General features: G+C 42.9%; 1 protein-coding gene across 1 annotated transcript in view; it reads left to right on the top strand.

Annotated features, from left to right (window-relative positions):
• Positions 1–17,482, top strand: part of LOC147600600 (signal peptide, CUB and EGF-like domain-containing protein 2) — a 57,922-nt gene that overhangs the window by 31,276 nt on the left and 9,164 nt on the right. Inside the window, 5 exon segments of the mRNA XM_086750211.1 lie at positions 82–196; positions 807–895; positions 1,600–1,704; positions 2,927–3,082; positions 3,438–3,641. Of these exon segments, the coding sequence (XP_086606337.1) occupies positions 82–196; positions 807–895; positions 1,600–1,704; positions 2,927–3,082; positions 3,438–3,641 (669 nt within the window).

Here is a 17,482-nt window from a genome sequence, read left to right as displayed (position 1 = left end):
CAAAAGCGGCTGCATGCCGATTTATTAGTAGAGTGTATGTAAATGTTTTACTTCTGTGAGTATTTATTTTATCCTATTTAGAGATAAAGTGTCCCTTGCCTGATAATATGTCACCCAAGGTATTGCTGCACTGCATTAAGAGTGATGGGAGCGATAGGTGATTCTTAAGCTGCTTTTCAGATATCCAAGTATTTTCTGTTAAATCAGAAACAGCAAAAACGAGCATATGATTCTGTAGAGAGTGTTAAGAGTAGCAAACCTCTTAACTATCATGGAAACCCCAAGAAGCAGACAATCAACAGGGACCTTTCACTATGGATAAAGGGCTAAATCCATGCCAGTGTTCCAAGAAAACCCCCCTTTACTTATCTTTTATAACTGCTCTACCCTCAGATTTCCCTCTCATGACAACTATCTTTTTGCAGCTGGGAGGACAGGGCAGAATTCTCCATGCTCCCTGGGCCTTATTGTCCTTAATTGTCCCTGTGAGCTGCTGCTAAATGGGGCAAAGACATTCCAGCCCTGTGTGAGGTCTGAGATTTTGCCTGTACAGCCCCTCCACCCCACAGGACACAGCATGGAGACTCAGCCGGTGCTTATAGGACAGGTGCTGCTTTTTTTACTGAATCCTTTCAATTGCTTAGAAAGAGACAAGCTCTAATGTGGAGTATTTTATGAACAACATTGAAAAATATGAAGATAATGATGCTAATCAACAAATTAAAAATGTCTTATTGCGATACAGGAGTCTTCAGTCTGTGCAGAGTGCTTGCGTCTTTACTGTCTGTCTGTATGGTCTGTCTGTTAGGAACACAAGATGCCTACACCCTCACCTGTGGCAGGTCATCTCAGCTTAAGAAAAAGCAGCAAAATACAAATACATCCGGCTGGCTGGGTAATCGGTAGATTTACTGTTGCATGATTTGACTGGTGTCTTTTAATATCTAACTGTGAAATAAGGGTGTTTCTGTTTACTTTCTATTTTCCCTCTCCCTTATACTCCCTCTGGTTTTAGTTCTTCTTCCTCATGATTGCAGTTCATGATTACAGCGGGAAATTACCCTTGTACTGCTTTTTCAACATCACTCAAATGAAGACTTTAAAATAAGGAAAGAAAAAAAGATCATTAGTGAATTAAACAGCTAGGCCAGGAGTATCATGGGTCTTCTTAAAACTGGACAGTGTTGGCAGTATGCAATATGTTTATGTTCAGCTGCTGGACAGTAAAGTTAAACAGATGAGAGATACAATTTTATATAGACATAATCTACTTTCTGAACTGATTTGGAATACCTCTTCAATTTCAGCTAATTCTTATTTGATTTACCCAATAGCAGATCTGGAGATCTGGACTTGATCATGTTCTTCTTATTCTTTTTTTTTTTTTTTCCTAAATAAAATCTGTCATTTTGTTCCAATTTGTTGTCAATCAACTTCACAGCAGGAGGAAGCTGACATCCCTTTAGGTTTTCTGTGATATGACTACTTTTTGACTTTATATCAGCATATTTTTTGATGTCATCATTTTGATGTGACATTAGGGTTATCTAAATTTTCTATTCCTTTTTTAAAATAACTTGTCATTGTTTCTTCCTGAAGATACTTCAACCATCAAGATAAGTGTAACCTTTAAAGTAAATGAAGGAAAATGTAGTTTAAAAAAGACCGAGATGTTTCAAGGAGGTCTGGAACATATGATACCAGGTATGAATATAGAAATGCAGGTAAGCAGGTTACAGCCATAGCTCAGGGGTTATTAAGTGTTTTCCTGATATGAAGGACACCATAAGCAAAGGATAGAGAACTGCAAACTTGCTGCTCTTCACTGACCTCATGAATCACACTCCTTCCCATCTATGATTCTTCAACAGTTATTTTAGATCACAGGACTTCCCTGTGAATATCTTACAGTCTTACTAGGAAAGCACTTCTCCTTTTTTGTTTGTTCCACTAGCAATAAATTCTCAGTAAAATCAACCATACTTTTTGTTCTTTTGATTTCTTCCTTTTCCTCTATCCTTTCTTTATGTTCTTTCTTTTTTCACTTGTTCCTTACTGTCTGATGCCTCAGTGAAGGACCTCCTGGCCTTTTATGCTGACTCTACTGCCAAAGGGTTATTTCTCTTTTCTCTTGTATTCCTTTTATGCTTCAGCAGCCCTAGGTGTACACAGTGAGGTCAGCTCTTCCATCTGTTCCAAGGCAGAAAGTATAGCCTGGGAATTTACAAAATCAGCATAAAATGAGGAGTACATTTAAAAGAAAAAAAAAGGAGCTGGGGAAGAAGTCACTAAACAATATGATGAATCAGCATGTCGTTTGTCCTTGGAAGAGTAACAGCGAGAAACTACACTAGATGCTCAGTGACAACCTATATACTCCAGAACCAAAGCTTATTCCGGTGTTTCCTTTAACTAGATCTTACTACCTCATTGAAACCTTGAAAACGGCCTCCTAATGTCCTGTGTATGCAGCCACTACTTAAAGAGCACTATAAGCTAACATGTTTTTCACATGCTTCATATAAGTGCAAAATGTTTTTTCTCCAATAGCCTGCCTGGTGCAGGCAGTGCCATGGTTTTAAGATGTTTGGCATAGTGCAAAAGCAATTCATTAGAACCTGCTAGCAAAACCCAGGGGAAGAGGGCTGAGCACAACAGTCAAACTTGCATCCTAGCAGTGAATCATGCCTCAGACCCAGTGTAGTGCCAGAGTCTCAGCCCAACAGTAAATCTGTAGCGGTACTAGAATCATGACTTAAGTGAGGGTGCACCAGTGAGAAACTATCCAAACTGTTTGTTTACTGGGTTGTGGAGTTAATAATTTGCTCCCCTTTAACTCTGCATGACAACGTATGCACTGAGCACAAGTGAATGTTCAACAGCATAGCTGGCCAAGCTTTTGCTTCCTTTAATTTTGTTCATACAGAGAGACATAATTCAGTAATGGAGAGCTTCCACTATGTAAATCTAACATGCAACTCTGGCAAGAAAGTTCATGGAGCCCTCAGTAGACTGCCAGCGACTAGAGAAATTTTTATCACTGCGGACTTCGAGCTTGAAACAAGCCGAAAGGAGGTGACAGGTTGGTTGGAAAATAATCAAAGGTGCGGTTTGAAACTTCTTGCCATTTGCTCCTTAATTTTTTTTTAATTTTTCACTTCTATCTGTATGCAAAATGATAATAAAAAGTATCTCCTGTTTTGAAAATTAATTTTACTGCTTCTGAGGAACAGGGGTTCAAAGATTAAAGAGCTGCCCACGGATTAAAGTCTTATGGTCTGATTAATTTTATTCTAACCTGGTGGTGTTGTCCTTAAGGATTTCAGACTAGTTCACAGAAGTTGCTTCCTCAGTGATTTGCATTGATTGGTCTTTTGAATTGGGTGATCTTATGTGCATGATCACTTATAGCAGCTTTCCCCCTTGATGCTTTTCAGACACATGTGATGTGCGCTGTGCTCGGAAAAAGACTGAAAAAAGGTTCCATAAAACCATTCGAACCTTACGGAAGACAGTCAGCAGGGACCAGTTCCGCATTCGCGTGTCTGACATGGACCATGAAGTGGCCAGAAAGCCTCTCAAGCTATCAGAGATGCAGCAGTCTTGTGGTGTAGGACAGATGCATGTGGGTAACAGATGTGGTAAGTAAATTTAAATTAGGAACACACCGTCATGTGTGTTTTACTGTTTTACTTGGTGGGGATTGTGGGATGCTTTTCCAGGAAAGAGGAGGGCTGTATGTGAAGAAGTAGGTGTTGCTGTTTGTGCTACTGAGATGTGCCTCTCTCTGTATTTATTGTTGGCAATTGCTATGTTACAGAGTAGAATAAAGGCTCGGTGCATTGCATTTGTTACAGTTGATCCACAGCCTACAGAGTGAGCTTGACATCACCAGTGTTATTTTTAAGACTATGTTTAATAGCCAGTGTAACACTCTGTTTCTGAACTTAAGAACATTCCATCTCTCTCTTGTTCCAAAGAAAAGGCTGAGCAGAATCTTTGCTGATTAAGCTCCGAGTCCCAAAGAATCTTCATGACAGAGTTATAAATTCATGGAGAATAGGGATTTTATAGGCCAGTACTGAGAAAAATCTTAATTATCATGGGACTGGAGGGCACCACCATAATACAACCCATAATAAATGTGTCCAAAGCACAACAGTTAAGGAGAACAGAGGTCAGATATCTTAACAGGGCCTAACAACCATTCCAGTTAATTCAGGCTGCATAGGGTAGGCAGCATTTAGGTGGTTGTGGTGGTTTAGCCCGGATCACCACACAGTTTCTTATTCACCCTGCCCCTACCTAGTGGGACAGGGGAGAGAAATTGGGAAGAAAGGAAAACTCGTGGGTTGAGATAAAAACAGTTTACTAAAAATACTAAAAACTACAAAGCTAACAGGATATAAGGATATTAATATATACAAAATATACAAAATGAACAATGTACAATTTCTCACCACCCGATGTCCGAATGACTGACGCAGCCCGTCCTGAGCAGCGATCACAGGAACAACACCGAGCAGCAAGCAAAGGGGGAGAGCAAGCTAGCAAGGTAGAGGGAACGATGCCAGCAAGCAAGAGAGAAGAAAGGATGCCAAGGGTGCCCAAACGGATACCCGACAAGAAAAGGAATAACTGAAAATGATGCCCCCTCCCATGGGCAACCCCCACTTATATACTGAGCATGACGTTTATGGCATGGAATACTCTCTTTGGCCAGTTTGGATCAATTATTCTGTCTGTCTTTTGCCCAGCTTCCCGCATCTGCACGTTAACGAGACTTGGAAAGCCAGACAGTGTCCTTGGTCTCATTAACAACAACTAGTATCATCAGAATGTTTTTATCAACATTCTTTACACACAAAATCCAAAACACACCGGCTACTGAGAAGAAAATTAACTCCATCCCTGCTGAAACCAGGACAGTATCCACCCCTTATTCCATACCATTTACGTCATGCTTATAGATATACACACAGATATCACTATCTCAATCTATGAGCTATCCCTCCAAAGTCTGTTGAGTTAATTTAGTCCATGACTTTGGGCCCCATCTGTGATAGCAGTCCCTCAGGGCAGGAGAGATGGTATGTAGTGTGAAGTTGTTACATACTGCATCTGGAACTCGTAGCTGGTACCTCTGGCGCGGCTGGTGTATCACGTCCATGGTCTGCGAGTTGAAGATGTTGATCTCGAGGAAGTTGTTGGTCACCAGTTCTGACTCCATCACTGCTGCACATCACTCGGTTTCATCAAAGCTTGTTCTTCACTGTTAAGTGTGATTCTTGCTGCACTACCTCTGATAGAACATAAAAGAACTACAGACATGATTATATACAGTTCAAATTATTGGCTATTTTCACCTAGAATCAAATCTCCTTGAGGTACACATCGGACTTGCCCATCCTCCCGCATCACCCACCAAGTACATCCAGGTCCTTGAGCGAAAGCAATCCCACGAATGGGTTTGCCTTTGCCCAGAGGAGGAATAACCCAGACTGTTTTCCCCAACATATTCCTTACATGCACCACAGGAACTTTATCACCATCTACAGTATGTAAAAGTTCAGATTGGGCAGGGCCAGCTCGATTGATGGATCCCCGAGTGTTGACTAACCAAGTGGCTTTTGCTAAATGTTTGTCCCAGTTTTTGAAGGTTCCACCACCCATTGCTTTCAGTGTAGTTTTCAGCAGTCCATTGTACCGTTCAATCTTTCCAGAGGCTGGTGCGTGATAGGGGATGTGATATACCCACTCAATGCCATGCTCTTTGGCCCAGGTATCTATGAGGTTGTTTCGGAAATGAGTCCCATTGTCTGACTCTATTCTGTCTGGAGTGCCATGTCGCCAGAGAACTTGCTTCTCAAGGCCCAAGATGGTGTTTCGGGCCGTGGCATGGGGTACAGAATATGTCTCTAGCCATCCAGTGGTTGCTTCTACCATTGTAAGCACATAGCGCTTGCCTTGGCGAGTTTGTGGGAGTGTGATGTAATCAATCTGCCAGGCCTCTCCATATTTGTATTTCAGCCATCGTCCTCCATACCAAAGAGGCTTTAGCCGCTTGGCTTGCTTAATTGCAGCGCATGTCTCACAGTCGTGGATAACCTGTGCAATAGTGTCCATGGTTAAATCCACCCCTCGATCACGAGCCCATTTGTATGTTGCGTCTCTTCCTTGATGACCTGAGGTGTCATGGGCCCACCGAGCTAAAAATAGTTCACCTCTGTGTTGCCAGTCTAAGTCCACTTGGGAAACTTTAATCTTAGCAGCCTGATCCACTTGCTGGTTGTTTTGATGTTCTTCAGTGGCTCGACTCTTGGGTATGTGAGCATCTACGTGACGTACTTTTACAACAAGCTTCTCTAACCGGGCAGCAATATCTTGCCACAGTGCGGCAGCCCAGATGGGTTTGCCTCTGCGCTGCCAGTTGCTCTGTTTCCATTGCTTTAACCACCCCCACAGGGCATTTGCCACCATCCATGAGTCAGTGTAGAGATAGAGCTTTGGCCATTTTTCCCGTTCAGCAATGTCTAAAGCCAGCTGGATGGCTTTCACCTCTGCAAACTGACTTGATTCACCTTGGCCTTCAGTGGCTTCTGCCACTCGTCGTGTAGGACTCCACACAGCAGCTTTCCACTTTCGATGTTTTCCTACAATACGACAGGATCCATCAGTGAACAAAGCATATCGCCTCTCATTTTCTGGAAGGTTGTTGTATGGTGGGGCTTCTTCAGCACGTGTCACCTCTTCCTCTGGTGGCATTCCAAAATCTTTGCCTTCTGGCCAATCTGTGATTACTTCTAAGATTCCTGGGCGATTGGGGTTTCCTATTCGGGCTCGCTGTGTGATCAGTGCAACCCATTTACTCCACGTGGCATCAGTTGCATGATGTGTAGAGGGGACCTTCCCTTTGAACATCCAGCCCAACACTGGCAATCGGGGTGCCAGGAGGAGCTGTGCTTCAGTACCAATCACTTCTGAAGCAGCTCGAACTCCTTTGTATGCTGCCAGTATCTCTTTTTCAGTTGGAGTATAGCGAGCCTCAGATCCTCTATATCCCCGGCTCCAAAAGCCTAGGGGTCGACCTCGAGTCTCTCCTGATGTTCTCTGCCAAAGACTCCAGGTAGGGCCATTCTCCCCGGCTGCGGTGTAGAGGATGTTTTTCACATCTTGTCCTGTCCGGACTGGCCCAAGGGCTACTGCATGAACAATCTCCTGTTTAATTTGTTCAAAGGCTTGTCGTTGTTCAGGGCCCCATTTAAAATCATTCTTCTTTCGAGTCACTTCATAGAGAGGGCTTACAATCATATTGTAATTTGGAATATGCATTCTCCAGAAACCCACAACACCTAAAAAGGCTTGTGTTTCCTTTTTGTTAGCTGGTGGAGCCATAGCTGTTATTTTGTTGACCACATCCATTGGAATGTGACGACGTCCATCTTGCCACTTTACTCCTAAAAACTGGATCTCTTGTGCAGGCCCCTTGACTTTGCTTTGTTTTATTGCAAAACCGGCTTTCAGAAGGATTTGGATTATTTTCTCCCCTTTCTCAAAAACTTCTTCTGCTGTGTTGCACCATACGATGATGTCATCAATGTATTGCAGATGTTCTGGAGCTCCACCCTTTTCTAATACAGTCTGGACCAGTCCATGGCAAATGGTGGGGCTGTGTTTCCACCCCTGGGGCAGTCGATTCCAGGTATACTGGACACCCCTCCAAGTGAAAGCAAACTGTGGCCTGCATTCTGGTGCCAGAGGAATGGAGAAGAACGCATTGGCAATATCGATGGTGGCATACCACTTGGCTGCTTTTGACTCCAGTTCATACTGAAGTTCTAGCATGTCTGGCACGGCAGCACTCATTGGTGGTGTAACCTCATTTAGGCCACGATAGTCCATTGTTAGTCTCCATTCTCCATTAGATTTTCGCACTGGCCATATGGGACTGTTAAAGGGTGAGCGGGACTTGCTGATCACTCCCTGGCTCTCCAGTCGACGAATCAGCTTGAGGATGGGGATTATGGAGTCTCGGTTGGTGCGATATTGCCGCCGGTGCACCGTGGTAGTAGCAATTGGTACCTTTTGTTCTTCAACCTTCAGCTTTCCCACAACGGAAGGGTCCTTTGAAAGTCTGGGCAAGATGGACAGCTGTTTATTTTTCTCTGTCTCCACGGTGGCTATACCAAAAGCCCACCGGTGCCCTTTTGGGTCTTTGAAATATCCACTCCTGAGGTAATCTATACCAAGAATGCATGGAGCATCTGGGCCAGTCACTATGGGGTGCTTTTGCCACTCATTCCCAGTCAAACTTACTTCAGCCTCCAATACAGTCAGCTCTTGGGATCCTCCTGTCACTCCAGAAATACAAATGGGTTGTGCCCCTTTATAGCTTGATGGTATTAGAGTACACTGTGCACCAGTGTCTACTAGAGCTTTATACCTTTGTGGGTCTGATGTGCCAGGCCATTTAATCCATACAGTCCAATAAACTCTGTTGTCCCTCTCCTCTGCCTGGCTGGAGGCAGGGCCCCTCTAGTCCTGTTTATAATATTTTCTATTCACTTTCTGTGAATATGAATCAGAAGTTCCTTCCATAGGATCAGAGGTGAGATCAGCCCTTCTACGCTGTCTGGGGAACTGCCCACTGGAGACTGGAGCAGCAAATTGCCTGGAAGAACCTCCCTTTGTGATTGTTTTACCTCGCAACTCACGTACACGTGCCTCTAGGGCCGAGGTAGGCTTTCCATCCCACTTCCTCATATCCTCTCCTTGGTCACGCAAGGTAAACCATAGGTCATCTCGTCGGGTGTACCGTCTCCCTTGAGCAGGAGGAGGATGAGGTCTTCTTCTAATAGCTGAGATATTAGTCCGTGCAGGTGGGGAGCAAGAATCTTCGAGTTTCTCACACACCTCAGATAGTTTTTCTAACAGTTTTTCAAACTGGCTTTCAGATTTCTCAGTCAGTCTTTCTATAGCTGAGACACAGGCCCGCATCGGGGAAGAGAGATTGTCTTCATATTGTCGGAGCTGGTTAGCCACTGCACGTACTGGTGGCATCTCATCATCTTTCCAACTCATTGCTGCCAATGAGTTGGCATACGATGATGGTGCACTCTGTACAAATTTCCGCCACATGGGTCGGGTACATTCAATTTCATCTGGATCTACGGATGTCCGTGGGTCATCCAGGTTATGATAAATCAGCTCCCGAACAGCTAATTCCCTCAGAAACTGGATACCTCTCTCCATGGTGGTCCACTTGCTTGGGTGGCATACAATATCTTCCTTAAAGAAATACCTATCCCTCACACCTGACAGGAGTCGCCTCCAGAGGCTGCAGGCTGCTGACTCTCTTCCAATCGCCCTGTCAATGGCTGCTTCCCTAGACAGAGATCCCAGCTGCCTGGCTTCCCTGCCTTCTAATTCCAGGCTACTGGCCCCTCTGTCCCAGCATCGGAGCAACCAGGTGACAAGTTGCTCACCTTGATTACGGCTGAAATCTTTTCGCATATCTCGCAGCTCACTCAGGGATAGGGATCGGGTGACTACCTCCCCTTCTGTGTCTCCCTGATCATGTGATGGGCCTGGTTCATCATCATCTTTCACTATGCGAACTGATTTTTTGGTGTATTTCTTATGTACAGGGGCAACTGATACTGGTGTGGATGATTGGTTTTTCGGTTTCTCTTTGGTACTGCTTGCCGAGGTTTGAGTAGCCACAGTGTCTGGCGTGGGGGCTGAAGCAATCGCAGTGCCCGTAGCAGGGGCTGGGGTAGCTGCAGCACCTGCCGTAGCGGCCGTAGCTGCAGTATTTGTAGCAGCAGTTTGAGTAGCCACAGTGTCTGTTGCAGGGATTGGAGGAGCCATAATACTTTTAAAAAACTGTTTAAACTTCATCAATATCAAGATCTGAGATAGCTGCAAGAGACTTGTCACCATGAACATGGTGGTAGGGGTATAAAAAGGGTATTCAAAATTCTCAAAAACTGTTGAAATTAGCTTGGTGAGGTGGGGAAAGCTGTAAACAGATGTTCCCCCCGCGGCCTGGCTTCCCGGAACAAAACAACAGGTATAGTTCCAAACAACACCCACAAGATGGCTCCCGAAATACCCGGGTGGAGCTGCCTCTGCCTCCTCGCTCTGCACACTGCCCGCCGCCATTGAGTACAAATATGAAAATGGTCCCGTTACCAGCAATCTCACTAAACAAATCAGTGCCGCATAGCACAGCAGAACGATACCTTTGATCCAACACACATCATTGATAAAGCGTGTACAAACACCGACAAACAGAAAATACGGCAAGTAGGGTGCTATCCAGTACAGCTCTAAAAACAACTGCGAGAACAAATAAAATAACATTGTGCCCAGCGATGACCAAACCGGCTTAACGAACACTTGTAACAAATCTGTTTTCAACACACTGTGTTCAAACCTGTCCTTATCTCAACCCTTCGGGACTGACCGGGGCTTGAACCTTGGATCCTCAGACTAAGGTCCGATGATCTCACGACTGATCTAGTGAGGCCCCTTCGAGCCCCACGTTGGGCGCCAAAAAGACTGTGGTGGTTTAGCCCGGATCACCACACAGTTTCTTATTCACCCTGCCCCTACCTAGTGGGACAGGGGAGAGAAATTGGGAAGAAAGGAAAACTCGTGGGTTGAGATAAAAACAGTTTACTGAAAATACTAAAAACTACAAAGCTAACAGGATATAAGGATATTAATATATACAAAATATACAAAATGAACAATGTACAATTTCTCACCACCCGATGTCCGAATGACCGACGCAGCCCGTCCTGAGCAGCGATCACAGGAACAACACCGAGCAGCAAGCAAAGGGGGAGAGCAAGCTAGCAAGGTAGAGGGAACGATGCCAGCAAGCAAGAGAGAAGAAAGGATGCCAAGGGTGCCCAAACGGATACCCGACAAGAAAAGGAATAACTGAAAATGATGCCCCCTCCCATGGGCAACCCCCACTTATATACTGAGCATGACGTTTATGGCATGGAATACTCTCTTTGGCCAGTTTGGATCAATTATTCTGTCTGTCTTTTGCCCAGCTTCCCGCATCTGCACGTTAACGAGACTTGGAAAGCCAGACAGTGTCCTTGGTCTCATTAACAACAACTCGTATCATCAGAATGTTTTTATCAACATTCTTTACACACAAAATCCAAAACACACCGGCTACTGAGAAGAAAATTAACTCCATCCCTGCTGAAACCAGGACAGTGGTTTTGTGAATCAGTAAGCCTTTAAAATGCTCGCTGAATTGCTGCCACAGTTTGCTCTGGATATCTTAACAAGTACTGCTGTGAGCAGTGGAACTAGTAGGATATTATTTCCTGTGAGTCTCATGCCTTATTATTCAGTTTGCTCGTACCTAAAAAGCTGCAATCACTAAATGAGTCTGCCTTTCTTCAGCTGAAGTGTTCAGATCATATCCTTGTGTAGGTTTGCTCTGATCAAACAGGAGATGGAACTTATATCACAGTCTTTTACTTGCAAGGATACCAAGAAGGCATCCTCCACTTGCATGTTCCCCACTCATTTACAGTAGACATACAGAAACTTAGTATTTTTGAAACATCTCTGCATCGTCTGTCAAATTGCTGGAAGTTGGACAGAAAGTTCACTAGTTGCTGAGGAGACATAAAAATATACAGCAGAGGCAGTGTTGTTACTTTCTCCTCATTTCCTTAGAAAAAGCTGGTTGTCCCAGTGTATATGGTAAAGGCAGTACTGGGTGGTGGTTGCTGCTTTGACTGCCAATCAGAAGAAGCTAAGAAATAGACAAGGGAGAAGAGAATGGAGTGGGAACAGTGTGCTAGCTCAGGGATGTGTATGGGAAAGTCAGGGTATTTTGTTTTGATCCGATTGTTTTACAGAGCTGTTCGGAACTTCTGGACAGGATTGGGGCCCTGCTTATCTAGACATGCTAATGATTCTGGGGAGAAAGTGACTCCAAAGAAAGAGATAGCAGGTCAGCAGATGGATTCACTGCAGGTGGTGGATGGGGTCTCTGGACTGGCAGAAAACTTGGGCAAAGGGATTTTGCTCAGTCTGACCAGAAAAAACAGGAAGCAGTGAGGGAACAAAGTCTAGGGACTTACAGGCCTTCTGTGATGCAGATAGTAAGTGAAGTGCAGGTTTCAGTTCATTGTTTTCAAATACATTTTTTAAAAACAAAATACTTGCAGTATTGTTAGGTTAGGTACAGTTTTCTTGATTCAGTCTTGTACTGATCCTCTTCGTGTGGTAAACTTCTCCTGGCACAGCACTGTGTGTTGTATCTGAACAGCCTTAGAGGGAAAGTCCAGCTCCTGCTCTGACAGCTTTTGTCTTGGGTAACTGACCTGCAGTTCCATCAGTAAGCCAAACTTCATTTGGTTTCACATTTTGGGTGAGGTAGTACCTTTGCTGATTTTCCTCTCTTAACTCCTGCTTTCCGCAGTGGGGCACAGAACGGAATAGAAGCTCCAGAAATGCATCAGGAACAGATTAGATGTGATTTCCAAGCTATTTCACCATTCTTAATATGCTGAATGGTTACATGTGTTTGTCTGCTGTTCTGCGAACAGCTGTTGAGGGAATTCACTGCTGATTCTGATGTGTAGTGCATTTTATTTCAAGTTTGCTGTTTAAGATACTGTTCTGTTTGGGATTTTTTGATACTTTAGAGGTTCAAGTGTTGCATTTGTCTGCCTTGTTATGTGTGAGCTCTGTATCAATGAGTAAGGATATTTGGCATTGGCTCGTGTTGATTAATTCCTTCATGGAACTGTGAATGGCTTCCAAGGAGCAATGAGCAGTAGTTCTGTACTAATGTATATAATACGAAATGCATACAACAAAATGGAGCCTTCATCAACCTTCCCAGAGAACTGGATTCTCATAGCAGGAGTGTGATCTTTACATACTGAAGTAAATCTTATGGTAAAAAACCATGCATATTTGAATGACAGTGCTTCAAGACTGGATGAACCATTAGAGAATCCTGGATATGCTACATGCTTGTTCGAGAGGAGATATGTCTTGAGGAGAATGCAGTTTCATTCACTAACCTGGCTACAAGTATTCATTCTCCAATATGAGCTAGACTTTAGACAAATTTAACAGCCAAAGCTGCTTTTCAATTGCTTAAAACGCTTATCATACCTTGATCACATCTCATGGAGTTGAAAGTACACCTTGCCTGTTCCATTTGGTAATTTTTGTGTTGGATACATGAATTCTTTAAGAGATAGAAGGAGGCAATGAAAAGTACCATTCCCTGAAATTGCTGCGTAAAAGGACATGTGAGCGTGCCGTTGCTGCATGGTAGTCGCAAGTGGATTCATCCAAAGAGCTGTCACTTCAGAGAACAAGCAGCATGAGCAGCACTGGTATAGGCACTGCTCTGATGTAAATCCTGCACAACTTTATCTTGTGTGGGAGGTATTGATGCATTTCATTGCTCGGCATACAGCAATTTTGTTCCTTTAGTTTAGAGGATGCAAATAAAATATTAACATTTTGTACAAAATGATGAACAACCTATCAAAGTTTAGATGTGGTATGATACTGGCATCATAAAAGTATGAGAGAGATATTTAAAGAGAAAAGCAAAGTGCTGCCTGCCTTTGCCTTTGTTAAAATTAATAGTTGTGTCACGTAACAGAGAACTGTATGTTGTTTGTTTTGTTTTTTTTTTTACAATTTTATAAAAATCTGACAAGAAGAAATGAATTATCAAATAGGAGAAAGGTTGCTATTTTTCTGCTAGCCTAGTTGCTCTGACAGTCATAGATTTAAGACATAAATCCTTAAGATGTGTAACCATCTCGTGTGACCTAAATTTGTGAACAGCTAAAACACAATAACTTAAGGGATGCTGCTTCAGAATCAATTTGCATCAGTTGTTAGTGATTTTCCTTATAAAGTCAAGGCATCGTTCTTAAGAAAATGGTGAATGGGTGGATCATGACCTCCTTTATGACCTCCTTCTCAGCCACTGAGATACTATAGCATTTTTCTAGAAGAGCCAGTGCTCAAAGGCTAATGCATTGAAAGAGGTGAAGAGCCTTTAAATGTCTTTGTAACTGTTAATCCTGGTTCCCTGTGGGCCTTTCTCTTCCCCTTCCACCATCCACCGTCACCACCCCCAGCCGTCTTATCTTGTTTTTGCATCAAAAAAGCTTTCACTTTATTTTTTTCTTTAAACAGCTGCATGAGTCTCAAGACTGAGTTTTTAATGGGTATTGAAGACAAACAAAGGCAGTGGCTGCAGAAATGAAGTTTACTAAAGGCAATTGGTTCTTTTGTTCATTTGGAGAAAAACAATCAGGAATTTTGTAAAAAGAGCAAAGCCAGCCAGTAGAATTCTGGTTTAATGTCATTATTTGCAAATCTTCAGCTGTTGTTTCGACTGGGTATTTCCCATGTGTCAGGTGGGACCATGCAGTTTCTAGTTTTGTGAAATGAAGCGCATGAACTTTTTTGGTTTAATTTAAACAAATGACAGGAAAAGTTTGAACTCTTAGAGGTGTTTCTTGGTTTTTTTTTTGTTTTATTGTCGTTATTTTTAGTTGGTTTAGGTGGAGTTTTTTTAAAGGGTACTCATTTGTGTTATCCTAATTTCATACACAGTTGTATGGATTTCCATGGGATGATTTCTGTGCTGACATAATGTTACTATAATTGAACCTAACACCAAGTCTGTTTGTTATGCTAAATTGGGCCCTGGTGAGTGCTCTGAGCTTCTAAACAGGCTTTCCTCATTAGCCCTGCTCTGTGCTCCAGTAGAGTTAGATAAGTAGCCTGTGTTTGGAACATTTGTAGGTGGAAGATGGGGAGGAACTGGGAGCAGTTTGCAGGGAATGTGTTTGTGGATTATCTGAACGCTTGTACTGCTTTGAAAAGCTTGGTTTGGCGTAGTCATGTGAAGAAACAGATATATGTAGAAGCTTGAGGCATTAAAGCTTGGGCATTACTTGAAGTTCTTTTAATACTTGCATTGAATAATGAGTATTCGTTAGACTGTAAATAGCCAAATCTGTATGTGGATGTATTAACCTTTTGTCTCATGTGCACATAAGATCTATTAAGTCTTGAAGTGTCTGGTGCATCTCAGAAGTCATAGTGGGGAAAATACAGGGTTATGCATTTTTCTAGATAGTGCAGTATTTAGAACTTAATTTTCCTAGTCTTCATGTTTGACATACTATATAAACTTAATCCAGAGTTACCTGCTTTTTTCAAGTCTCATTGATTTCAAATTGAGCATGGATGCCCAACACCCTTGAGAATAAGGTTCATTATTGTGTGTAGTAACATCAGATATGAATATATGTGGAGTACCCTCATAGGCCTATCCATCTAGGCCTAATTTCTCCTGTTCTAGGAGGCATACCACGTGTGCTGCTTCATAAACCAGTGCCCTTCATTGTAAAAGCAACTAGTCTTCCCCTTGCCCGCTCTGTCTTGGAAGGCCAGCCCACATGCTGGGGCACTGATAATGATGTGAAGTGATTTCTGAGCAGAGAGTGGCCAGCGAGGGTGGTGGTGTCCTGTGAAACCTAACCCCGTGGACACACAGAACAAGCACATTGCTTGTCCAGATGGACTCCTCTGTCAGTCTGGTTTGTCTCCAGCAAGATGCTGTTGCCCAAACAGATATTCTTATTTTTAAGCACTAGTTTGTACTGAAAGAGTTAGGTAGTCATTACATGGCTTTCTCTCCTTGTTGGGTCAGCCTGTCCTCTGTCCTCCCACTTGATCCTTTTCTCTCTGCAAGCTAGTTCACAACTGTAACCACCACACTGTACACAGCTTTTTTTCAGGCGCAGTCTGTTGCAGTGGTGATAGGTAATTGGACTTTTTTTTTTTTTTAGGTTTTTTCCTGTTGTTGCCACCTTTTAGGAACATCAAAATGAAATACTTGAACAGATTCACTCAGATCAAATGGAATTTTTTTTTTTTTTAAGCTCAGTTCCTGGTTGATTTTACAGAGTTCCTGCCTTTCACTGTCACAGCCCTGTGTTTCTTCCTTCAGCGCTGTCACAGGCATAGCCTAGCAATCCTGCTGACCTGCTGCAATGCATCCCTGGGGCAGCCAGGGCAAGTGGAAGACAGGAGGGAAACAGGGCCTGAAGCAGTTGTAGTGTAGCTCCAGTGCAGCTTAGTGGACCTCAAATTAACACTGAGCGAAGTTGAAACAAAATGTCAGCTGTCTTTCAGTATGCTGAAACTGACAAATCGCACGAGTCCTGACAGTTGATTAACTCTAATACTTGTGTAAATGTAGTCTTTGTATCACCTTGTACTTCACCTTGTAGTTCAGCTGCTGACCACCTGATTTGGCTTTGAACCCACAGACAGAAAATGTTAGTGTCCTGGTATTTTTTTCTTGTTGCTAGCTAGCTGAAGTGTGGGAATGTACTATCATGGGGAGTGAGGAAGTAATGTTTTATGCCCTAATAAAACTTAACAGGATGAGGGAGGACTAATAACTTGTGACTCTTCGCCCAGTCCTCAGAATCCTGGAAACCAAAAATTAGCTAGAGCTCACAGTGTGTCTCAATGTGAGGGTAAGGCACAGAAACAGACCATTTGATGCGTCTGCCCCATCTTTCTCTTGGTCTCAGAATTCAGTTGTGCAATGCATCTAAGAACCCCCATGTTGAGAATCTCAGTGATGTCTGAGGAGATCTTTTAAAGTTTACTTCCTCAATAAAAATTTTTAAAACTTAAGGACTTTGCTAAATATTCTTGGAAGATTTAAATTAACTCAGTTTTATTCCACAGGATTAACTCAGTTTTATTGCACAGGGAGCTGTACAGTTTTACAACATATGATTTCAACGCAAGTAAGGTGCAGATGATAAAGTTGTCAAGAGAGATCCAATGGGATAAGTTCTCAAATGTACCATTTCCACATAACTGATGGGTTTGATTCCTGCTTGGGACAGGTTTCCTTTGAGCTATGTTAACTGACCTACTGTTATGGTGGACTCTGAGCAAGTTCAGGAAACCTGAAGTACAGTTTTAAAGTTGAATTTGTATGGTTTTACATGTGTCAATGTAAAGTAGCACAAAAACAAAACAAAGACACCTCACCCCCCCCCAGTGCAAAAAAAACCAAATCACCCCAAACTTGACATGTGATTAAAATGAAGGGAAAAAAGACAGGTTAAGGGGAGAGAGCAGGTAGTCTCTAGTGAGGCAGCTCAGAGATTGATTTCTCATAGAACCATAGAGTTTTTTGAGGGAAGGAGATTTGCAGCAGTCTTGCCATTGCTTCTGGGTTTCTGAAGTCACTAGCCACTTTTCAAAATCACCTTTACTAACCTTGATTGTCTTTCCTTGTCACAGAATGGTAAGTAGTGCTCTTTCCTTACCTTATTAGGAGTGCTGCAATGAAAGCCTTCATTCATGTTTGTTGAGTTGCACAAAAAGTACAGAGGTTAGTGTTCTGTAGAAGTGTTTATAAAAT

Source organism: Chlamydotis macqueenii, chromosome 5, assembly GCF_036417535.1.
Source record: "Chlamydotis macqueenii isolate bChlMac1 chromosome 5, bChlMac1.mat, whole genome shotgun sequence".
Lineage (NCBI taxonomy): Eukaryota > Metazoa > Chordata > Aves > Otidiformes > Otididae > Chlamydotis > Chlamydotis macqueenii.
The sequence above is the reverse complement of the archived record's forward strand: the minus strand, read 5'-3'. Positions and strand labels throughout refer to the sequence as shown.